Raw genomic sequence first — 25,443 nt, 5'->3', positions numbered from 1 at the left:
AGTGTTGTTTTTTTTTTTTTTTTTTTTTTACAAATCCACCGGTAGCACAGTTGCAACTCCACGGCTCAGCTCTATAAGCCAAGTCTGGGTGACATTTGGTGGGAGTAGCATGATAAACGGGTTGTCATTGGAATACGACACGCCGAGTGGAAGCTGTTACGCAGTCAAATAAAGTAATAAAACGGATGAAATAAAAGAGAAATAATAAAAAGCCAGGCTGACCAATGAAAACACAGCCCATACGGTCTCTCCTTCCTGTGTGAACACGCCGGGGTAATGGAAACTGCATACAGCTTCCATACAGGGAAGCAGAAGAGCGCTTTGTGCAGTCACACACATGCACACGCACACACACACACACACACACACACACACACACACACACACACACACACACACACACACACACACACACACACACGACCAATGCTCAATACGTCTTTATGTAGACCTCCGAGTCCCACCTAGCACTGAAACGTGCCTCGCTCACTGTCTTTGTATGGGAAAACGTCACCTTGAAACTGTTAAAGAACTTGCAAGTATGGCTGCCGCCAGAGATGGGCAGTATTTCAATTATACGTATCTAAAATACGTTCTTCATGACCTTTGAGTATTTTGTCATTTGTATTTTGCTGGACAGAAAAAAAATAAGATGTAATTTGTGACAACATACTTTAAGAGCTTGTATTTGTGTATTTGAAATACTTAAAATACATTAATTAATTAATGTATTTTAGATGACATATTAATAATAAATGTATTAATCGACAAATTAATAATAAATACATTTAAATGACATATAAAATTACATATTAATATGTAATTTTAACATCAAATAAGGAACATTCTGTATAAAAATTAGCCTAATAACAGTCTTTGGCTAAATGCAAGTGAGTCACGTGACATGTCCTGTCGGGTCCAGCAACGCACTTATTGTGAACTACCGTATTTCATTTGTGTTCCTTGTGACCAGTAGCTTGAGGAAAGAAGCTGCTTTGGTGTTTGTTGCAAATTTCCCCTAAAATAAAGGTATTTAATCAAAAACTGATCAGATATTGCATGCTAAGGCAAGCTTTCTGGATGACTCTAAAATACAACAGAAGCGAAGAGCAATTACCAATCACATGTGCTCTAGAACTGGCAAATATACAAGCTAGCTAGTAACCGTTACTAGCTAGCAAGTTAACTGGTATGCTAATGCCAGCTAACATCACAGGCACGCTCAGGCAGCCCGGAACAGTGGCATCTCGTGGTTAGTCATCATATGGGGGGCTTCATTAGCAAGATTAATTGTTAGCAACTTCTTTAACTCAGTACAAAATTAATTTCTAGCATAGCTACTTTTAGGCGTTTCATAGTGACCATTCCTCACACTTGATCTTAGCCAAAAGGCCGAGAAGTGATTAGTGACCATTCTTAATAGTTGTCGGGGAAACAGCTTGCACAGTCCTCTTGAGGATGAGGATAACAGTTTACAGTGTTTTCTATGCCAGAGGATGGTCAGGTTAATATTCAGGTAAAAAAATAATAAAAATAAAAAGAACTCATCATAGGTTTTAAGAAAAATATTTCATTCTGATCTTTACTGTAAAGCTAAATGTTGTTCATCTTTTTTTCTTCAGAAAGTTTTACACGCTTGAAAAAGGCGTCTGCTAAATGCCCAGTCTTATTGTCCTCTGAAAGAGCTAGTGCATCACTATGGCCTAACTGTTCAGTTCACCCAGTTGCATTTCAAGTGGCTGTTCACGACTGACAGAAACCACCCAGCATGCACCCCTGAATTCACAGCCTCCCACCTCCAAGATATCCTGATTGGCCACTTTAGATATATGATGTGGGGAAATTAGCAGAGTTCATATTTTCCATGTAGGGGGGTTAAAGGTCAGACCCATATTGAGGCTACTAAATGCCTTAAGTGTGATATCAGTTTGTATAGAATGTACTTTTGTATTTTCAATTTACAAATTACTTGTATTTTAATCAAATGCATTTTCTAATACCAGCATTTTGTATTTTATTTTGACACAACTGATGAGCAAGTATTTAATTTGTAACAAGACACTTTTTGATGTAATTGCACCGATCTCTGGCTATTGCCAGATATCTGGATTCTTCTCTAGTTACGGTATAAATTCAATCTGCCACGTAACAGTAAAGTCCATTAAATTTCCACTTTGATACTTACACATATACCATCATCCATAGCTCATCTTTCAACAACAAAGCCATATCTTCCAGAGTCAACATGTCAAAAAAAAAGTTTTATGTATTCATGAGTAAAAGAGTACAAGGGCAAAGGTACAGGGGAGAAAATAAAATTAATAAGGAGGAAAAACTTTTATAGTGGCTTTTATGAAGGGAAAGTGGGAGCCATAAATGTTCAGACCTACACTCGAGCTTTAATGGGACTAAAAGGGGCTCATTCAGAGGTGGGACCCTACTCCAGAAAAACAAGGTCCTAGTTTAATTGTATGTGTGTGTTAGCTTGAGTCAGTGTGTGTGTGTGTGTGTGTGTGTGTGTGTGTGTGTCTGTGTGTGTGTCTGTGTGTGTGTGTGTGTGTGTCTGCATTTTGGTCCATGGAGAGTGGGGGGTTGGCTGCTGCTTACAGTCACTTCAGATCTTTTATCAGCACACGCATTCTTCTACATCAGTAGTGGTGGTGACTTGTGTGTGGAGAGGAGGTGGGGGTGGGGGGGGTGCGGTGTGAGGTTAGGGGGCGGGAATGCTTGTGATGTTGAGAAATTGATTCCCCTTGCTACTTACAGAGAACCAACTCTACCGAGGCAAACAGCCGTGTCTGCAGGAAATATTTTCCACTACTGACTGTCTGCCTGACAGCCATCTACTGGATGTAAGAGGTCGACCTACAGCTAGCCCTCCTCCGACTCATAGCTGAACATTGGTCAGTGTCATACAGAAAACCTTCCCCGTCCAAACAGACTAGACTAGACTAGACTAGACTAGAATAGAATAGAATAGAATAGAATAGAATAGAAATTCTCGTTCCATGAACCAAAAGAAAATCCAGATCCCCACATCATCCATCACATCCATTATCCAAGCCGATTATCCCGATCAGGGTCGAGGGATGCTGAAGCCTACCCCAGCGGTCGTTGGGTGCCAGGCAGGTGGGGAGACACCCTGGACAGGCCGCCAGTCCATCACAGGGCCGGCACATTCACACCTAGGGACAATTTGGTACGGCCAATTCACCTGACCTACATGTCTTTGGACTGTTGGAGGAAACCGGAGCACTCCACACACAAACTCCACACAGAGGACGACCTGGGATGACCCCCTAGGTTGGACAAGCCCGGGGTTTGAACCCAGGACCTTCTTGCTGTGAGGCGACCGTGCTAACCACTGCGCCACCGTGCCGCCAATCCCCACATCAGTGAGCCTTTTTATGTTCAGGGTGAAACCAGTTCTGTGGAGTAAGTTCAGCGTGATTAGCAGGAATCGTGTACTTGGTGCTCCATCTTACTTGTGGAGGAGATCCACACATCATATCCCAGGTCCCGTAGTGTCCTTTGGCTTGCCTGTGAAGTCGCACTGAGTCGATGAAGGCCGGGGTCTGGACCCTGCATTCCTCCGACAGACCTGGTGGAAACAGGGTGGAGAGCAGACATTTAGAGGATGTTCAGTCGAGAAGCTCAAATCTGATTTTTGTCACATCCGGATTGGAATCAGATCACTTTTATCAAGTCTGGACAGCGAAAAACCCCATGGAAACTGATTTCAAATCACATTCGCTGATGGTTTGAAACGCGATTCAAATCAGATTTCTGGATACGTGTCTCAGTCTGTCCGCTTAAAGTCGATTTCAAACTGTCCTTGCAATACTTGCGTATAGCCTCACAACTTTTGGTGCACAGCAATTCTGGTCGTGATTGCAGCATGAAATATTATGCTTACAGCATGCCAACTGCCCCCCTCGCCATTGCTTTCTGGTACAATGGAAGAGTTTTGGACAACAGCCAGAGACCGCTATGATGTGACGAAGGAGAGGACACAGCTCACTCTTCATAGCATGCAGCTTGCAGTATTGATTATGGTTAGCATATATATGTATGTATGCCTACTTCATTACACAGCAACAAATTCAGAGAGGCCAATGATGCCTGAACACACAAATCCAACCTGAACACTTGTAGATAACCATGTGAACAGTCAGTCCCAAAGACTGTATTGGAGAAACAAAACATATTTGCCTGTAGTCTAAACACAGCCGTAACAAAAAATTGACAGAGATTAAGGTCCTGTTTATCAAAGGTCCTCTAAAAGTTGAGATTTGGGTCACAAAGGGAACAAAATGATCTGATTACAAATAGTACAGTTCTGGACATCCATAGACTAAAATATCTGTAAGATGTTTGGTAGGGTCAGGTTGTATAATGTAGAGGTGTCTCTCAGTTGATGCAGCGGGGGTTGATTTGTCATGCATACCAGCCATGCATGTGGTGGGATTTTCCTCTTAAGGCTTAAAGGTAATATGGCAAAGTGTCCCCTGGAATTCCCCCATTTTCCCACCAATTGTACCAATTACCCCACTCTTCTGAGCTGTTGCTCCACCTCCTCTGCCGATCCGGGGAGGGCTGCAGACTACCACATGCCTCCTCCGATACATGTGGAGTCGCCAGCCGCTTCTTTTCACCTGACAGTGAGGAGTTTCGCCAGGGGGACGTAGCACGTGGGAGGATCACGCAATTCCCCCCAGTTCCCTCTCCCCCCCCTGAACAGTCGCCCCGACCGACCAGAGGAGGCGCTAGTGCAGCGACCGGGACACATACCCACATCCGGCTTCCCACCTGCAGACACGGTGGCTGTAGGGACGCCCGACCAAGCCGGAGGTAACACGGAGATTCGAACCGGCGACCCAGGTGTTGATAGGCAACGGGATAGACCGCTACGCTACCCGGACACCCCAGTCTACTCCACTTCTAAGCTGGGAGCGCTGGGACAAGGCCTGTCTCTGAGTGGTTCATATCTCTCTGTCGGCTTGTGTTGACTGGACAAAGCGGCGGTCTTGATAAGACTGAGCTATCTACTAAGGAGACCAAGGTTGCCGAAGATGTGACGCCCTGTTCAAGATGGTCTTGGACGGACAGGGTGACTCCTCTTAGATATGTGCTGCAGGCGACCAGAATGCAGAACACGTGACTTCGGTTAATGTATTGTAATGTGCGTGGATAGGTAGACACGTTGGTTCTTGGCTAACGGGTCGGACCCTTTAGTCGACTGGTTAACGTTGTCGCTCGCGGAGCGGGAGACACGGGTTCGCGTCCCGGCTGTGGCGATGGTCTCTCGGAGTTTTCCCCCCCGAGTTCTCTACAGTATGTTAACCGTGGGTCTAGGGAAAGGTTTAAATGCTCCCTGTCAGGAAGTAACCTTCAGAAATGGGTGGTTTTACACAGTGCGTGCACTGCTGATCTCTGTTCTTTTCGATCGAGCTTCAATAAATGTTCCTGCATAAGTCGTCCATGTCTCCTGAACCTTCTCTAGTTGCAAGTTGGCCACTTCTCCAATAATCTCCAGCACAAAGCGGCGTCCTGAACAGAACTCCAAGAGAACAACTGACTGGTAAAGTGCAGAGTGTATTTTCTGCAGTTTGGCTGTGAGCATCCAAGGCTTAGATGAAGTCAGAGTTCAGTGTCTGGGGACGGTGTCCTGGTTGGACTCTCTGACAGCATTGCTCGGGACAAATGTGCCCTGCTGACCTCTCAGTGGATGCTCAAATCAAAACCCATAAGTTTAAAAGGTAAGCAGAAAAAGAGGGGGAAACGGGTTAACTCAATGTGTTTTAATCTTATACGGCTTTTGTAGGAGTAAATAGGTTAAGTACTGAGGTCAGTGGCTGGTAGATCTGAGACAAAACAGATTATGGTGTGGGTTCATTTTTTTCTCCAGGGCAGCATCAGGGTTGAGAGCCACGGGCGAGGTTAAACCCATGAGAAGACGTCCTGTGGTACGCTGAAAGAGCTTTATTTTCGCTTAATCAAAACAGGTGGCGAGTCTGCGTACGCCGGGACAAGCGAGGATCTGTTTTACTTAAGGCTGCAGAGGCCTCGGCGCCAAATTATAGACGGTGTACATAGGGCGAAATACTTTCTGAGTTTTCACTTATTAGGTCTCAAAATGCCCCCACTGAAAAGAAGGGGGGGGGATAAGAGGGCCATGGAGATTTGGGATGCTGCTGCAACATTATTTTTTTAATGTGTGTGTATATATATTGTTATATTCATGATTACACTTGTATCTGTCTTCCTCCCTAATTCTCCTGTGTTCCTGCCTCGGAAGAGTGGTTAAACTGATGTTTCATGTAACCATGGAAGCTGCTATTCAAGTGCCTGAAAGGGTGGCATGAGGTAAATATAATATGCTGGAGTTGGTCTATCGTGACTACCAGTGCATGTTGGACTGTATTCCATCAGATTTACTGCCTGATGACGAAGGTCCCAAATTTGAATGGCTATAACCATCGGTTTCTGATTAAGGCACCAGGGAGCTGCGAAGCACCATTGTGGGACGAGGGGATATCCCTGATGACGTCACAGGAGACTCGATGGATGGACTCCATACCACCATGCATGGTAAGTTCTAGTAACCTCTCCATGGTGGTGGCCCGTCACTGTGTGCAACGTACATGGGGTTGAAGACTCAACAATGTGATGATTTTGTTGACTTTCTTTTGTGTAATATGTTGATTGTTCTTGGCGAGACTTGCTTTGGCGAACAGAACATGATGAACACAGTGTAACTATGATTGATTGTTTTGATTTGAGTTATTCATTAAATTGTTTCTATTTCTACTGCGTTTTGCAGTTTTTACTGGGATTTGCTGTCTTTGCTTCGTGTTGTAACCATCACGGATGAATAGGCTCAGTAGCCCTTAGATGACGAGGCGGATCCTTCAGTCGACTGGTTAACGTTGTCGCCCGCGGTGCAGGAGATGCGGGTTCGCATCCCGGCTGTGGCGGTTCCCGCGGCTGCCCGCCAACTTGCCATTCTCAATATTGATAATACACTTTAAATGCCAGTTTTTAGTGTTTTAATCAGTAGGTAGTGTTTTATTTTTTTTTTTGCCTTTGTGAAATTTTAGATATTCAAAATCATTCTCGGTGGTCCTTACGTATTCATATGATTGCTTGTGAATAATTAATATTGACAGTGAAAACCATGTTAGCTTTAATTAGCATTCGTTAGATATCAGTATGAATAAATTTATTGGCTATCAGTTATTATTGATTACTGATCTACGCATAATGTTGATTCACATAGTTACTTGTTCTGCTGAGGGTTTTTGATAGGTTACTGTGTGGAAGACTTCAACTCTGAAGGTGTTCCTGATTTGTCCCCAAGGTAAAGGTAGTTAGGGTTGATCACGCAATCAGAAAGGGGGGAGGGCGTCCGGGTAGCATAGCGGCCTATTCCAACACGGGGATCTCCGGTTCGAATCCCCGTTTTACTTCCAGCTTGGTCGGGCTTCTCTACAGACACAGTTGGCCGTTTCTGCTGGAGAGAAGCCGGATGTGTCCTGGTCACTGCACTAGCACCTCCTCTGGTCGGTTGGGGCGTCTGTTGGGGGGAGACTGGGCGGAATAGCGGGATCCTCCCACGCACTACGTCCTCCTGGGAAAACTCCTCAATGTCAGGTGAAAAGAAGGGGCCGGTGACTCCACATGTACCGGAGAAGGCGGTCTATCCCGTTGCCTACCAACACGGGGATCGCCCGTTCGATTCCCCGTGTTACCGCCGGCTTAGTCGGGCGTCCCTACAGACACAATTGGCTGTGTCTGTGGGTGGGAAGCCGGATGTGGGTATGTGTCCTGCACTAGCGCCTCCTCTGGTCGGTTTGGGCGCCTGTTAAGGGGGGAGGGAGGACTGGGAGGAATAGCGTGATCCTCCCACGTGCTACGTCCCCCTGGCGAAACTCCTCACTGTCAGGTGAAAAGAAGCGGCTGGCGGCTCCACGTGCATCGGCGGAGGCATGTGGTAGTCTGCAGCCGTCCCTGGATCGGCAGATAGGGTGGAACAACGACCGGGACAGCTCGGGGAATGGGGTAATTAGCCAAGTGCAATTGGGGAGAAAAAATGGGGCGAAAAATCACCCCCAAAAAAGACATGATAGTGAAGACAGACGGAAGGCAGGGCAGACTCTCTAATGGTTTGAAACAGCGGCAATGAGCCCCGGTGGGTTTTTCAGCTTCGGTTACAGTTTTTTTTCTCCTTTTGGTCTGGGCATGCGTTTGAGGTGAATGGGGGGAGGGAGGGAGGAGGGGGATGTGAGAGGTTATTTTTCACAATGGCAGAAGGAGGAAAGAACACGAGCTCACTACGATTCATACCGCAGCAAATTTGGGGGGGGGGGCAGTCCAGGAACCGCCACAGCCGGGACGCGAACCCGTATCTCCTGCACCGCGGGCGACAACGTTAACCAGTCGACTAAAGGGCCCGACCCGTTATCCAAGAGCTTACGTGTCTACTTATCTATGCACGTTATAATACGTTTTATAAGCACACAATGTACAAATATTTGATGGGCTTTCCTGAAATTTCAATGTTTTAAAAACAAAGCAGGATTCACGAGCGCGACGCTGTGTTCGCAGCCTTTTTGCGTTGCAAATAAGGGAGGGCTTGACTCTTTCCCCTCCACGTCACACTCAAACACACACACACCTGTGTGCTCGGGAAGTTGCCAGGTTTGGAGTGTGAGCGGAGGTGCGCTGAGAGAGCTGCTGGGGGGGGCGGGGGCGGCGGCACCATGGTGGTTCAAACCCACAACAAAGCAGACTTTGGCAACCGTCACAGAAAGGATGCGGATTCACACGATTACAGATTCTGCCGCGGTGAAGCCAGGGTCGTGGCGTGCACCCACGTGACCTACCAAGACACCCAACAACAGCAACTTCTAGAAACACGGGAATCGCCACCGTGACGGTTGCATAAACAGAAGAGGTGACCGTTTCCGTTTTTGTTTTTTCCAGTTCCTGGAGTGCGGAACAACAATGGACCCACGGCCCCTATCACGCGCGGTCGCGTCACTTCTCAAAACAGGAAGATGCCTGCTCGTCACAATGCAGATCTTGTGCTGCATGGCTACGGCCCCTCCCAGATACAGGGGGGGGGGGGGGAACGGAAGTGGCTCAAGAGTGTTGGGCTGCATCCACGTGCTTTCAGGAAGTTGGTCATTGTCATGCGGGCTTGTTTATGGGGGATGATAATACACCAGTGATCAAGGCCGGGAGCGGTGTGCTGGTGCAGGGATGCTTCTTTATCGGTGACGCCGGGGGCTTATGTCAGCCCGGCACACAAACAGGCGTGCAATCAAAACAGTGTGCACACGTTTTGACAACAGCTCGCCCCTGAGACATCACTTCTTCTGTGGTGACTGTTGGGGTAGTTTTGTGTCAGCTAGAATATTCAACCACCACCACCCCACCCCCCTGCCGCCCATGGGCGTTAGTGGAAGAACAAGCCAGTCTTTATTGAGAATTTATGTGATTTTCTAAAACCTCATTCTCTTTGATACGCAAAGTCTCTTAGGACTTTAAATTGGTACAGTAGGGGGGCGTCCGGGTGCCGTGGCGGTCTGTTCCATTGCCTACCAACATGGGCATCGCCAGTTCAAATCCAAACCCCGTGTTACCTCCAGCTTAGTCGGGCGTCCCTACAGACACAATTGGCCATGTCTGGTCGCTCTACTAGCGCCTCCTCTGGTCGGTCGGGGCGACTGTTTGGGGGGAACTGGGGGGAATGGCGTGATCCTCCCGCGTGCTACGACCCCCTGGCGAAACTCCTCACTGTCAGGTGAAAAGAAGCGGCTGGCGACTCCACATGTATCAGAGGAGACGTGTGGTAGTCCGCAGCCCTCCCCGGATCAGCAGAGGGGGTGGAGCAGCGACCGGGGCGGCTCGGTGGAGTGGGGTAATTGGCCGGATACAATTGGGGAGAAGAAGGGGGTAAAACACAACAGTAAATAAAAGCTAATGCAGTAATGTCAGAATATCAAAGGTTCAAGAGGCCACATACAGACCAAAAGAACGGCACAACGCAGGAGAGCTAACACGCCAGACCAGGACCCCGCTGTCCACACCCATCCACAGGCCGTCGGCCACTCTGTCAGCCATGAGGACGTGCACATCCTTGCAAGGGACGAACGATAGATTGAAGTCAAAGAGGAGTCAAAGAGGCCTCTATGTTAAGAGGGAAGGACCATCCCTGACCCGTGGGGGGGGGGGGGATAAGAGTACATCTGTTGCCATCTTACAACACTGTGATTGGCAACCATTCCCAAATCCTCTATGGACAGTACACGTGGCCTTTGAAGCTCTCGTTAATGGTCACACCCCTATTTGCATGTGAAACTGCTCGTGTTTATAAGGGTGGGGACACCTGCAGCCAGTTTAGACTGGAGCGGCCACTCAGTTGAGTGGTGAATCGCATCTGTCAGTAAACATCGTATCCAGGTGAACCGATCCAACCCTCGGCGAGTACGGTGGACCGTCTGCACGCGGGGTGCAGGTACCCACAAGGCATGCTGGGATTGAAACCATTCCTGTATTTTCTTTCTGCCGTGGTTAAGCGCCAACTGTGTGCGGGCGTATGTGCGTGTGCGTATTGCCCAGTCTGTACTTCTGTGTATTTTGTCTGCGGCCGAGTCTGTGACTCAGATGAGGCTGACACCGGCAGGAAGTGAATGACGAGTGAGGCGGCAGAGGCATAGTCAGACAGGAAGCCGTGTTTGTCAGGATGCCAACTCCGGCGTGGGGAATGAGGGTCAGCATGCCGGCTTGTCTCGCCTTCAGCCTTTGATGAGAGTACGCCCCTACACGAAAGTCAGAGGCATGATGGGAAATAAAACAAGCTGCAGACTATCGGCCTTAGCGGTGGCTCCATAGTCAACCTATACTCGTTTTGATTTTGTTTTGAGATACTTTCTTCATCCCAGTGGGGAAATTCCTCTCCGCATTTAACCCATCCCAGCTGTGTAGCTAGGAGCAGCGGGCGGCCGCCGTGCAGCATCCGGGGACCAACTCCAGTTCGTCTTGCCATGCCTTGCTCAGGGGCACAGACAGGAGTATTAACCCTAACATGCTTTTTTGATGGTGGGGGAAACCGGAGCACCCGGAGAAAACCCACCGCAGACACGGGGAGAACATGCAAACTCCACACAGAGGACGACCTGGGGTGACCCCCAAGGTTGGACAAACCCGGGGTTCGAACCCGGGACCTTCTTGCGGCACTAACCGCTGCACCACCTTGCCACTATATCTGATGATCAACACCTGATGTGTCAATATCAGTGTGATGGCTGAGGAGGTAACTTTACCATCCGTGCCAGTAACGATGATTACTGTTGTTATTTCAGCCCTCATGTGAAACAGATCCTCTTTGCAGCACCAACTAATTTGTTGGATTTAGGACACGCTCCTTAGGGCAAAAAATAGTAAAAGTTATTTTTCATTTTCATATCGTAACTTTGGAGGGCAGGATACAGCCGACAATGTGAGGGGAAGAGAAACGACGGCGAAGCTCCCCGGTGCAAACTGGTAATTTGTGATATTGAGCCGTGCAAATAAAACGGACTTGACTTGACTTGATGGAGTGGGAGTGACGGCGAGCAAAGGAATCCACTTTACAACACAGTGTGGCTTCCCCCCCACACTGGTCACGTCTCACGCTGTACTGCCGCCCATCCCGCAAAGGCGAGGGCGAGTCGACATCCCCAGCTTGCTGCACGCCGGGGCAGAAATTTCCACTTAGGGGGGGGGGGGGGGGAGGAAAATAAGAAAAGGAAAAGTAGCTCCTGATAATCCGCCAGGCCTGTAAACCGCAATTCACTGACTGTTTCTTCGAGCTGAAGAAACAGATTACCAGCGCTGAGGCCTCTGTGATAAAACCCCCGTGTATGGGAGTGTGTTTGCGTGTGTGTGTGTGTGTGTGTGTGTGTGTGTGTGTGTGTGTGTGTGTGTGTGTGTTTGCATGTGTGCGGCTGTGTGTGTGTGTGTGAGTACTGTGTATAAATAGAGCATGTGGTAGCATTTACCACATTCTCCTTATTTGAAGCATTTCCCTCTCTGCCTAACTGACTTCGCTGTGGTTGGCGGGAATTTAGCAAGAGCCAGCGACAAGTTCCCAGGCTTGCTCATTCACTATATGTGTGTGTGTGAGTATATATATATATATATATGTGTGTGTGTGTGTGTGTGTGTGTGTGTGTGTGTGTGTGTGTCTACATACATACATACATACATACATACATACATACATACATACATACATACATACATACATACATACATACATACATACATATGAAATGCATATATGCATATATATGCACGCACACACACACACATATATATATACATACATAGACATATATATGTATATATAGCGTTCACCAAAATATAGCATTCCCAAAACTGTCAGTGGTGTTATATGCTGATATATATATATATATATATATATATATATATATATATATATATATATACATACACACACACACATACATATAAATATATATTATATGTATAGCTATATGTATGTGTATATATATATATGTGTGTGTATATGTGTATGTGCAAACACATATATGTGCATATAAATATGCACATACATATATATACATACATACATATAGCTATACATATATATTTATATGTGTGTTTGTGTATGAGTGTGTGTGTGTGTGTTTGTGCATATGCACGACTTGTGCACATACATAGTACACAGTGGTGTGTGTCTATATGTATGCACAAGTTGTACATATGCACAAGTTTGTGTGCATGCATATGTTTTATTTGAAATAATTAGAAAATCACCGACAGTAGCAAAAAAAGAAGAAGTTAGAAACCTATTTACAACCCACAGTTGTATAAACACTGTGCCATCTGCCCGAGCGCCCTGCGTCAGAGCCAGGTTTGGGCACAAGTACGTGTTATTTGTGGGCTTTTAAACTATGCTCTTCTGCAGAGAGTCTTAAAGAGAGTTCAAATGTAAAACCCCATCTGCTTAACCATCACACTCCTCTGGGCTGCGACGGTTTTGTCAGTTACAACCCGCATGGAGGGAGACTTCTCTATGGAAAAGTCCTACACAATTAGGGAAATACGGCTAAACCACAACTACATCTGGGCCATAGACATTTAAACACATTTGCCTGAACAAGTTACATTATGAAATAAGAAGGAGTCATGGATAGGGCACGGCACTAATACCAGGGGGAGATCGTCAGTTCCTAGTCAAATCGGTGCTTGGGTGAAACTTCCATCGAATGGTTTATGATATAGTGAATGACTTCATCACATAAAATGGGACAGTGTCACAAATGGAAGTTTACCCCCACAAAACATAAGGAGAAATTAAACAACAATAATAATAACAATAATAATGATAATAATTATCATTATTATTGTTGTTGTTGTTGTTGTTATTGTTATTATCATAGCTAACAATGTGAATTTCCTGAATGCAGTATTAAATACATGTAAGCAGAAATGGTGTGTGAGATGTTCTAGGCTGTTCCTAACTTTTCAAAGAACAAATCTAATAACTAAAAAAATAAAAAATAAAAAATCAGAATTAATACAGCTGTATAGAAGCACACTGATTCCAACCGGGCCCATGTTACAAGTGGTTTTGGTGCTTCTGATGTGAAAACTGAGGAGATAGTGGACAACATATGGTCAGAAAGAAAGTAAGGAAAAAGATGAAAAAATAAAGTACAAGAATAACAGGCACTACTACTACTAATAATAATCACTCTAATTACAATTATCAGTATTAGCATTAGCAGTAGAAGTAGTATTAATAGTATTATCTGCCAGATTGTGATAATGGGTAAGCTTGCCATAGTATAGGTAACTGCATGACAGAATATCAAGAGATGGTACAACGAGGGCAGGGCATTAACCTGCAAGGCAGCTGGATTCGCGAGATCAAGGGGTCAGGAGATCATGCAAAAATGGTTATGTCTAACAAACCATCTGGTGCGTCAGGTTAGTTACGGCATACAAACCACATAAAAGCACAAGTTCTCCTATACCTTTAAGGTGAGGCATCAGGTATGGGCAGGATGCCACTTTGCTGCATGAGCTAAACCAGATAAGCAGTAAAAGCCTTCATTGCTCCCTTGAATTGTTTAGCCGAGAATGTCCTGTTAAGGCAAGGAGGCACTGTTAAAAAGCCATTTGTTTAATCTGAGAGCACTTAGAGATAATCCAACAGCTCACCCATTATAATCCAACAGGGACACTGTGTGCGAGTGTGTATATTTGAATTGTGGTTGGACATATCTCGGAAGGCCGAACAGTCTCTTTGTGTTGGAGAGCTCGTATCAGCTCCTCGTGTTCACTTCTGTGTCAACACTTTCAAAGAACCACTTTGCATGTAACTTCTAACCTGCAGCTCTGCACTGCAGCTCATCTCAGTTTCCACTTTCAGACTGCTGCAACGCCTCATGTCATCCGGCTAACACGAGTACATTTGCAAACCAAGAGCCAAGTACAGGTACCTGTGCTGACAGAATTGCTAACAAAGGTGTGATCGGAGATGGGCAGTATTTCAATTAAATGTACATGAAACACATATTTAATTACTTTTGAGTATTTTATAATTTGTATTTTGCTGGACAGAAAAAAACAAGACGCAATTGATAACAAAATAAGAGCTTGTGTTTGTGTTTTTGAAATGCTTATTTAAATACATTATTTAAGATGTCATTTTATTCTCAAATCAGACACATTTTTATCCCCAAGTGTAAACTGTAGAAAAAAACTGTACAACAATTAGCCTAATCACAGTCTTTGGCTAAATGCAAGTGAATCACGTGACATGTCCTGTCGGGTCCAGCAACGCACTCATTGTGAACCACCGTGTTTCATTTGGGTTGCTTGTGACCAGTAGCTTGAGGAAAGAAGCTGCTCTGGTGTTTGTTACAAATTTCCTCTAAAATAAAGATATGTAATCAAAATATGATCAGATATTGCATGCTAAGGCAAGCTTTCCGAAGGACTCTAAAATACAAGAGAAGAAAAAGAGCAGTTAGCAAACACATGTGATCTAGAACTGGCAAATATACTTACTAGCTAGTAAGGCTGGCATACCAGCTAACATTACTAGGTGGTAACGTTAGCATACCAGCTAAGGTCGCTAGCTAGTAACATTAGCATACCAGCTAAGGTTGCTAGCTAGTAACCTTAGCATACCAGCTAAGGTTGCTAGCTAGTAACATTAGCATACCAGCTAACGTCGCAGGCATGCTCGGGCAGTCTGGAACAGTGGCATCTCGTGGTTAGGCATCATGAGAAGCATCATTCGCGAGATTAATTGGTAGAAACTTCTCTAACTCAGGACAAATTAATTTCTAGCATAGCTACTTATAGTGGCCATTCTTAATAGTTGTCAGGGAGATAGCTTGTGCAGTCCTCTTGAGGATGAGGATAACATTTTACTATGCCAGGGGATGGTCAGGTTAATATTCAGGTAAAAAAACAAAAAACTCAACATAGATTTTTAAAAAGTAATTCATGTATCAATTAAAAATCTGCCATTCTGATCTTTAAAGCTAAAGCTTGTTCATCTTTTTGTACAAAACATTTTATGATATGGATTATAGAGATATAATACGATTCAAAGTGAATTGACTCCCTTCCTGGATAATGCTTAAATAACACATAAATGTCTGCGTTTTAGTGTCTATCATGTCAGTTGTTAGTGTTTTTTGGATGCTGTTGGTTTTAAGTTGCAACTGGTAGGCCTAATCAATTTAATGATATCTTTATACATGTTTCTATAGGTAGAAGTCAGTCACCTCAGGGGATGAGTGGCAATGAACCATCAGAGCCTGGCCAGGCTGGCCCATCATCTGCCACATCTGCAGAAGAAGAAGCCACACCAATGCTCAAATGTGCAATGCTGGATGGGAAATACGTCCAAATAGGGAAGCAGATCCCAAACAGGAAGCTAGAGGCTGAGTGTCAGCTGTGCACTAACAAAAAGGGCATAATATGTGGCTCACTTGCAGCAACATCAAATTTTAAAACCCACTTGAAACAAAGGCACCCTGACAAAATAAAGGAATTTGAAGACCACAAAAGGGAATTTGCCGGTGGGGAAAAGCAAAAAAAAAACAAAAAAACAACCTCATGCAAACAATCTACTGTCTTTGAACGTGGTCCAGTGACACAAAATAAAACTGACTCTCTCGTCACATCCTTTGTCACTAAAGGCGTGTACCCGTTGGCAACTGTTGAGCATAAAGAATTTATAGACTTGGTACAGGGACAGTTCGCTCAGTCAGTCAATGGCTGCTTTGACTGACAGAAACCACCCAGCATGCACCTCCGGATTCACAGCCTCCCACCTCCAAGATATCCTGATTGGCCACTTCAAATCTGTGGTGCGGGGAAATTAGCAGGGCTCATCTTTTCAGTGTAGGGGGGGGTTAAAGGTCAGACCCGTATTGAAGCTACTAAATGCGTGTGATATCAGTTTGTATAGAATGTATTTTTGTATTTTCAACTTACAAATTACTTGTATTTTAAATACAATTCAATTCAATAATTAATAATGAACAATTAAATAGTTTTTTCTCATACCAGTCTTACGTGTTTTAGTTTGATACATTTGATGAGCAAGTATTTGTAATTTGTAACAAGATACTTTTTGGTGTATTTGTGCCCATCTACGGGTGTGGCATTTCAAAAGTGTTATGCCTTTCAGTTTACGGAAATCTTGGAAAATGTGCCTTGTTAGAAACAGGTATGTGTGTGTGTGTGCGTGCGCGTGTGCGTGTGTGTGTGTGTGTGTGTGTGTGTGTGTGTGTGTGTGTGTGTGTGTGTGTGTGCATATTTTTGTAGTTTGTATCGTTAGCGCTTAACAGGGACTGCAGTTGCGTCAGTAAGAGTCAGAGTCAGCTTGTAAAACCACAAGTCCCGGTAAGGAAAGCGGACTACCAGGCCTGGCTTCCCTCAAAGCACCAACATGACAGGGGTGACAGGGGAGGCGCCATGGCAACATCTAAAACTAAAGCTTTGGAATCGGAGCAATTCACATAGGAATCCTCAGTGTGGCTGTGTGCAGAGTGGGCAGGTAAAAATGAAAGCGTGTCCTTATTTCACAATATTTGTATTGTAATCAGGCAGCCACTTCAGCCCCTCTGTGTTGAATATCGGTTTACCACTATAGGAGTAACGAGCACACACCGTCTGGGTGGGAAAGCTCAGAGCTGGAATGTGCAGCGGGATCCTGCAGGTCGGTGGGCATGTCCCAACAGGTAGGGTAGAAAAAGTGGAGGCATATTGGATACAAACGGAGACCCTAGAAGAGGCGAACACTGATAAGATAAGACGTTTCGTAGCTAAAGGCCCCCTCTGTACTGTGGGATTGAATTTAGCTTGTATTGTCACAGAGAGTTGGATCAGTTCATCTGGATACAATGTTTACCGGGACCGCAGGTATCCCCACCCTTATAAACAACGAAGTGGCATAACGAGCGAAACAAATGATCGGTTTCCTATGCAAATATGGGCGTGGCCATTAACTAGAGTTTGAATGGCCATGTGTACTATTCACAGAGGATCAAAGAAGGTGGAATCAGTTCATCTGGATCCAACGTGTATCGACACATACGTTTCATCACTCATCTAAGTGACCTCTTCAGCCGAAACTGGCTGCAGGTGTCCCCGCCCTTATAAACAATACAGTTACATAACGACCGAAACCAACGGCCAGTTTCATATGCAAATAAGGGTGTGACCATTAACTAGACCTTAAATGGCCATGTGTACTATTCACAGAGGATTTGGGAATTGTAAGATGGTGACGGATGTACTCTTAACCCCCCCCCCCCCGTCCACCCCATCTCGGTTCAGGGATGGTCGTTCCCTCGTCACATAGGTGGCCTCTTTGACTCTCCGTTCAAACCAGCGTTTCTCTCAATAAACGTTGTGTCCAGACGAACTGATTCCACTTTCTGTATCAAAGGAAGTTGAATCAGTTCATCTGGACACGTTGACTGACGGATATGTTTCATGAACTAAACAAAGAGTCCACTCGTGGTCATGTCATGTGGTGTATGGGACACGGGAGCTGCCATTTAAAAGCAGATCTTTGCCTCTCGCCTCTTTCCTCCATGCTGGCTCGCCACAGTACTTAGGTGTTGATTTATCTGATGTAGCTAGCTTGATGCTATATTGATTAAATACATTGATTACACGAGGATTCATCTGCAGCAGCTGAGATGGGCCTTTGTCTGTGGGGATTTCAGTATTGATCTGCTAAACCCACAGGAACACAGAATTCATGAACTCGCTGTACAGTACGAGCTTATATCCCTCAATCACCGGAGCACCCGGAGGAAACCCACACAGACATGGGGAGAACATGCCAACTCCACACAGAGGAGGACCCGGGACGACCCCCAAGGTTGGACTACCCCGGGGCTCAAACCCAGGACCCTCTTGCTGTGAGGCAACCGTGCTAATCACTGCACCACTGTGCCAAGTGGATTATATCATTAATAAACGACACACGTGACCATCCGCCAGTCTTTGCAGTCATATAGAGCTGCACGAGGACCAAGAACAACAATAAAACAATTAGATACGAATTAGAAGATGCTATCAACTCCTTTACACGAGACCCAATGAAGCAAGACTGGAATAATGCCTGTGTGTGTGTGTATCTTGGTCTTGGCGTGTGTGTTTGTGTGTGCTTTTGCATGTATGTACAGGCATATAACACGTTCAGGATCCTAAATAATGACTTGACACACAATAATAAAACTAGGGTGAGTTTCCACCAGAACAAGATTGTGCTTCCCAAAGAAATGTCCGTCTTTATAAATTAGTTTGAATAATATCCATGGCATTCATAGCTTGGACTGTTAATAGGTATTAGCTTTAGCTTTTGATGTAACAGAGAACTGAGGAGTTTAGTATAACCTACAGATTTTTTTGCATGGTAGTTTCTTATTTAAAATCACAAGGTTGGCTTGGAAATAAGATCATTTGTTCGTTGGAGTGTTTCATAAACAGTCGCCATCTTGATTTCCGTCTCTCTGTTGTGTCCCCGTAGCCAGAGGGATCCATACAAGCCTGATCAAGTACATCCCCATTGCCTCTTGTATTTTATTCAATGAATGATCAGTTCACAATTTTACTGTTTAAACATCCCTGAGGCCTCCTGTTTGAGTCTCTGCCCAGTCTCACAACTGAACAAGTCAGATAAATGTGGAATAACACACACATGCACACGTACCCACCAGCCGGCAGCCATGCCATCATGGAACCCTGACTCTGCCGAATGACGGAAGCTAAGCAGGTGTGGGCTTGGCTAGTACTTGGATGGGAGACCTCTTGGGGAAATGACGTGTTGTCGGAAGTGGTGTTGGTGGGCCAGTAGGGGGCCGTCTTCCCTCTGGTCCTAATAAAAAAAACAAATATCAAATCCCGCTGTCCCAGTGCAGTGACGGGGACACTGTGGTGTAGGAGATGCCGCCCTTTGCATGAGATGTTAAATCGAGGTCCTGAGTCATTGTGGTCATTAAAGATCCCATGGCACTTATCACAAAGAGTAGGGGGCTCCCCGGTCTCATCTCATCATCAGCCGCTTCTCTGGGGTCGGGTCGTGGTGGCAGCAAGCCAAGTAGGACACTCCAGACGTCCCTCTCCCCAGCAACGCCCTCCAGCTCCCCCTGGGGGATCCCAAGGCCTTCCCAGGCCAGATTGGACATGTAGTCTATCCAGCAAGTTCTGCGAAGGAGCAGTGGATCTACTCCGATCTCCCTCCGGATGTTCAATCTCCTAAGGCTGAGCCCAGACACCCTACGGAGGAAACTCATTTCAGCCGCTTGTATCCTCGATCTCACCCTTTCGGTCACTACCCAAAGCTCATGACCATAGTTGAGGGTTGGAACGAAGATTGACTGGTGAACTGAGAGCTTTGCCTTCTGACTCAGCTCCCTCTTCACCACAGCGGTCTGGTACAACGTCCGCATTACTGCTGATGCTGCACCAATCTTTCGTGTTTCCTGTCTAACATCCTGTAGAGCCGGGTCCAAACTATGGACCTGAGGCACTATATGGCAGATGTCACTTGACTGACAGTACTCGTCGTAACATGTGGGCTGTTCCGAGTAGGGCGATCTTCTGGACTGCATGGATGTTGGTGTTTCCTGGGATACGGTGGTGAGCTTTTCCATTCCCTTCCTCATGAGTCCTAGAGCTCCGATGACCACTGGTGTTGTTTCGGTCTTCATCCCCCACATCCTGTTGAGTTCAATCTCCAGGTCTTTGTGCTTGGTCAGCTTCTCTGTGACTTTCGCTGAGGTGTTTTATTATTATTATCATTATCATTATTATCATTATCATCATCATTATTACTATTATTATCATTATTATTATCATTATTATCATTATCATTGTCATTATTATTATTATTATTATTATCATTATCATTGTCATTATTATCATTATTATTAGTATCATTATTATTATTATTATCATTATCATTGTCATTGTTATTATTATTATCATTATTATTATTATTATCATCATTATTATCATTATCATTGTCATTATTATTATTATCATTATCATTGTCATTATTATTATTATTATTATTATTATCATTATCATTATTATTAGTATCATTATTATTATTATTATTATTATTATTGTCATTATCATTATTAAACAAAAATCAGTATTATTCTGTCGCCTGTCCAGATGTGCAGTTCCCGGGGTATGGATCCTGAGCATCAAATCACTTGAACTGCTTTAGAGTCTCCTGGACCCGACCACATCTCCAACGTTTTGCCAAGTGGATGCACACCGTAACACAATGTTTAGAACAAGCGCCGTGTTGTGTCTGCACACTGTCTGCAGTGTTTCTTCTCTTTGTCACCCAGCACAATGATGCATTTCTAAATGACTCATTGCTTATTTAGATTTGCGTATTGTGGGTCCACACCCTCTATACAAACAATACGTACACATCCTGTCTCGAGGATTCTGCACCGCATTGAACCCAGTGTGCGAACAAAAACTGCAGGGCGCCGTTCCCGCGCTCCGAAACAGCCGTGGAATAGAAAGCTGCTGCCCCGGAGCGCATTGTTTCTACCCTCTCCTACGCCCCTGCACGGGCAACCTCCCAGCACCGGCCGTCAACACCAACAGGTCCAACCGTAACCGCGGCCAAACCTCAAAGCTGACGACATCATCCTGACATCCTCACACCTCCGGTGAGCAGCCGGTTCCTCCAGATGGCATGCAAAGGCCTCACTCTGCCACGCCAGCAAACACGCGCACACACCCTCGACTCAGCCGGCAACAATGCGGCGAAGACGAGACCAGCTCTACTTGTCCGGGGTGGAGCGCACACGGTGTTCCTGCTGCTCACCGGCCCTCCAGTACCTGCAGTCCTCCACACCACACATCCAGCACACCGCACCGCACCGGCGTGTGTGTGTGTCTGTGTGGGTGTGTATACATGTGTGTGTGTGTTTGTGGATGTGTGTGTATGTGTGTGTGTTTGTGTATGTGTGTGTTTGTGTGTATATGTGTGTGTAAGTGTGTATATGTGTGTATATGTGTGTGTGTTTGTGTGTATATGTATGTGTGTGTTGGTGTATGTATGTGTGTGTATGCGTGTATATGTATGTGTGTGTGTTTGTGTATGTGTGTGTTTGTGTGTGTATGTGTGTGTAAGTGTGTATATGTGTGTATATGTGTGTGTGTTTGTGTGTATATGTATGTGTGTGTTTGTGTATGTATGTGTGTGTATATGTGTGCTTGTGTATGCGTGTATATGTGTGTGTGTGTGTGTGTGTGTGTGTGTGTGTGTGTGTGTGTGTATATATGTGTAAAGATTTTTTGTTCTGCTAAGAGCCAAATGAACCTTAGCAAAAAAGTCTAAACTCGACATGAGGAATGTGTGTCTCTGTCTTTCTTGTGTGTGTGTGTGTGTGTGTGTGTGTGTGTGTGTGTGTGTGTGTGTGTGTGTGTGTGTGTGTGTGTGTGTGTGTGTGTGTGTGTGTCCATACCGTTGTCAGTGTGTCTGATACAGTCCTGTAGCACGGCGTGCCACTTCCTCTGCTCCTTCTCCGTCAGCACGCAGAAGTAGTGGTGGCGGGCGTAGGGGTGCCACAGGATGAGGGGGAAGGCCGTGGCACACTTCACAAAGGGACTGCTGCTCACCTTGGCCCTGATGCCTGCAAGGCCCACACGGGGGGGGGGGGGACAACCAAATCAGCTTCTGGGGAGGGCAGCTTTATAACAGAGGGACACCTGCAACACCTGTCAGGGCACATTTACAGACGCCAGCGGTGGAAGACAGCCAGACAGGTACCGAGACAGACAGGTACTGAGACAGACAGGTACTGAGACAGGTACCGAGACAGACAGGTACCAAGACAGACAGGTACTGAGACAGGTACCGAGACAGACAGGTACCAAGACAGGTACCAAGACAGACAGGTACTGAGACAGGTACCGAGACAGACAGGTACCAAGACAGGTACCAAGACAGACAGGTACTGAGACAGGTACTGAGACAGACAGGTACTGAGACAGGTACTGAGACAGATTGAGACAGACAGGTACCGAGACAGACAGGTCCTGAGACAGGTACCGAGACAGACTGGTACCAAGACAGGTACCAAGACAGACAGGTACCGAGACAGACAGGTGCTGATACAGATAGGTACTGAGACAGGTACCGAGACAAACAGGTACCAAGACAGGTACTGAGACAGACAGGTACTGAGGCAGGTACTGAGACAGGCAGGGACTGAGACAGGTACTGAGACAGATTGAGACAGACAGGTACCGAGACAGACAGGTACTGAGACAGACAGGTACCGAGACAGACAGGTACTGAGGCAGGTACTGAGACAGACAGGTACTGAGACAGGTACTGAGACAGATTGAGACAGACAGGTACCGAGACAGACAGGTACTGAGACAGACAGGTACCGAGACAGACAGGTACTGAGACAGGTACTGAGACAGACAGGTACTGAGACAGACAGGTACTGAGACAGGTACTGAGACAGACAGGTACTGAGACAGTGTTACAGTGTTACATGAGGCAGCAAAGTCATTAATTTATTATTCATATGTCAGAAACAGACAAATAAAATCTATCTATCTATCTGTCTGTCTGTCTATCTATCTATCTGTCCGTCTGTCTGTCTATCTATCTGTCCGTCTGTCTGTCTATCTATCTATCTATCTATCCATCCATCCATCCATCCATCCATCCATCCATCCATCCATCCATCCATCCATCCATCCATCCATCCATCTATCTATCTATCTATCTATCTATCTATCTATCTATCTATCTATCTATCTATCTATCTATCTATCTATCTATCTATCTATCTATCTATCTATCTATCTATCTATCTATCTATCTATCTATCTATCTATCCATACATACTACATACATATATACATATCTGTCTAACTTTCTTTTTTTGGGGGGGGGGGATCCCCCTTTTTCTCCCCAATTGTACCCGGCCAATTACCCCACTCTTCCGAGCCGTCCTGGTCGTTTCTCCACCCCCTCTGATGATCTGGGGAGGGCTGCAGACTACCACGTCTCCTCCCATACATGTGGAGTCACCAGCCGCTTCTTTTCACCTGACAGTGAGGAGTTTCACCGGGGGGACGTAGCACGTGGGAGGATCACGCTTTTCCCCCCGGTTCCCCGTCCCCCCCCTGAACAGGCGCCCCGACCGACCAGAGGAGGCGCTACTGCAGGGACCAGGACACATACCCACATCCAACTTCCCACCCGCAGACACGGCCAGTTGTGTCTGTAGGGATGCCCGACCAAGCCGGAGGCAATGCAGGGATTCGAACCGGTGATCCCCATGTTGATAGGTAACGGAATAGACCACAGCACTACCCAGGCACCCGTCTGTTTATCATTCTGTCTCTCAGTTTCTAGCCCGTCTGTCTACCTATCGGACTCTCTCTCTAGCATCAACCTGTGTCCTAGTGCTTAACTTCCTCCATTTCCCCGAACGTCTTCATCTAACTTGTTGTTTGTGTTCTTTCGTCTTGCACCTCTCGTTCCTCATCTAGCCTTTCCAAACCTGGGAGACTGGCGTTGACCATCTCCATGTACTCCTCCATGGAGGTCAGGGCCTTGTATCCGGCACAGCTGATGGTCGTTTTGGGGTGCAGGCCTCGCTCGTGTGCCTGTCAGCCAGAGAAGACCATCAGACAAGTCGCACAAGAAAACGTCAACACCGACAAACCAACCAACCACCAGCTGTCGCCCAGGTCAGCGGGTTACAGAACTGGACATTTTTAGCAGGGTGAGACAAGTCTAGAAAATGAGGACATTGTGAACACACAGCGTATCTGTTGGGGTCAGGTGTACTCACTACTTTGCTCTCATAGAGGCTGACTGTGTAGGTGTCAGCCACAAACACGAAGCGATTCCTCCATTTCCTGTTCTCCTCCAGGTACTGGAAAAGGCTGCCCGAGAAGATGGACTTGTCTGCGAGGGGGTCCTGGCACAGTGGAGGATCAAGATTAATAAGTAATGCTGTTACGTAATCCGACTGTAGGGTGGGTGCTGATGGGGGTCGTGTACTGTAAAAAAGGAAGGTGTGTGTTCATTCGCTGAGCACCAACCATTAAAATGACATTTGAATCACGATGATCTCAAGATCATCGAGGTGACCAGGGGAAATGAGAAGATGCTGGTTATGAACATACATCGGTGACTACAGTTACACTTAGGGCAGAAAAAAACTCAACACAAGGACAAGCAGAATGGACACCGCAATGTGATCATATTAACACAATTAAGCTGTAAATTGGAGAACGTCTGATCACAACAACACGAAGAACAACAATTTCCCTTTCATTAACTGAGACCAGTCAGAATATAGATATACCTTAAACTGTTTTATTTTCATTGTTTTTTGAGGGGATCCCCCCCTTTTTCTCCCCACCTGTACCCCTTTTTCTCCCCAACTGCTCCACCCGCTCTGCTGATCCGGGGAGGGCTGCAGACTACCGCATGCCTCCTCCCATACACGTGGAGTCGCCAGCCGCTTCTTTTCACCTGACCGTGAGGAGTTTCACCAGGCGGACGTAGCACGTGGGAGGATCACGATATTCCCACGTGCTACGTCCGCCTGGTGAAACTCCTCACTGTCAGCTGAAAAGAAGGCATGTGGTAGTCTGCAGCCCTCCCCGGATCAGCAGAGGGGGTGGAGCAGCGACCGGGACGGCTCGGAAGAGTGGGGTAATTGGCCAAGTGCAATTGAGGAGAAAAGGGGGGGTAGGGGGAGCATCCTTTAAAGATCCTAATTGTATTATTTAATAGCATAGTCTAACTCAGAGTACTGGGAATAGCGGATGACTGCGTCATGTTGACATAGCCGGTATAGCGAGTGCTCCCTCAGCCAG

The 25,443-nt window shown here is 45.9% G+C and overlaps 1 protein-coding gene across 1 annotated transcript in view; it reads right to left on the bottom strand.

Annotated features, from left to right (window-relative positions):
• The window catches only part of niban2a (niban apoptosis regulator 2a), a 62,032-nt gene that overhangs the window by 16,435 nt on the left and 20,154 nt on the right, over window positions 1-25,443 (bottom strand). The window contains exons 3-6 of the mRNA XM_056290363.1: window positions 24,408-24,536; window positions 24,114-24,219; window positions 22,053-22,220; window positions 3,486-3,601 (exon numbers count right to left, since the gene is read on the bottom strand). Coding sequence (XP_056146338.1) covers window positions 3,486-3,601; window positions 22,053-22,220; window positions 24,114-24,219; window positions 24,408-24,536 — 519 coding nt within the window. The remainder of the gene's footprint in view (window positions 1-3,485; window positions 3,602-22,052; window positions 22,221-24,113; window positions 24,220-24,407; window positions 24,537-25,443) is intronic.

The sequence above is a fragment of the Lampris incognitus genome, chromosome 12, assembly GCF_029633865.1.
Source record: "Lampris incognitus isolate fLamInc1 chromosome 12, fLamInc1.hap2, whole genome shotgun sequence".
In the NCBI taxonomy this organism is placed as follows: domain Eukaryota; kingdom Metazoa; phylum Chordata; class Actinopteri; order Lampriformes; family Lampridae; genus Lampris; species Lampris incognitus.
Note: the sequence above shows the minus strand (reverse complement) of the source record. Positions and strands in the feature narration are given on the sequence as shown.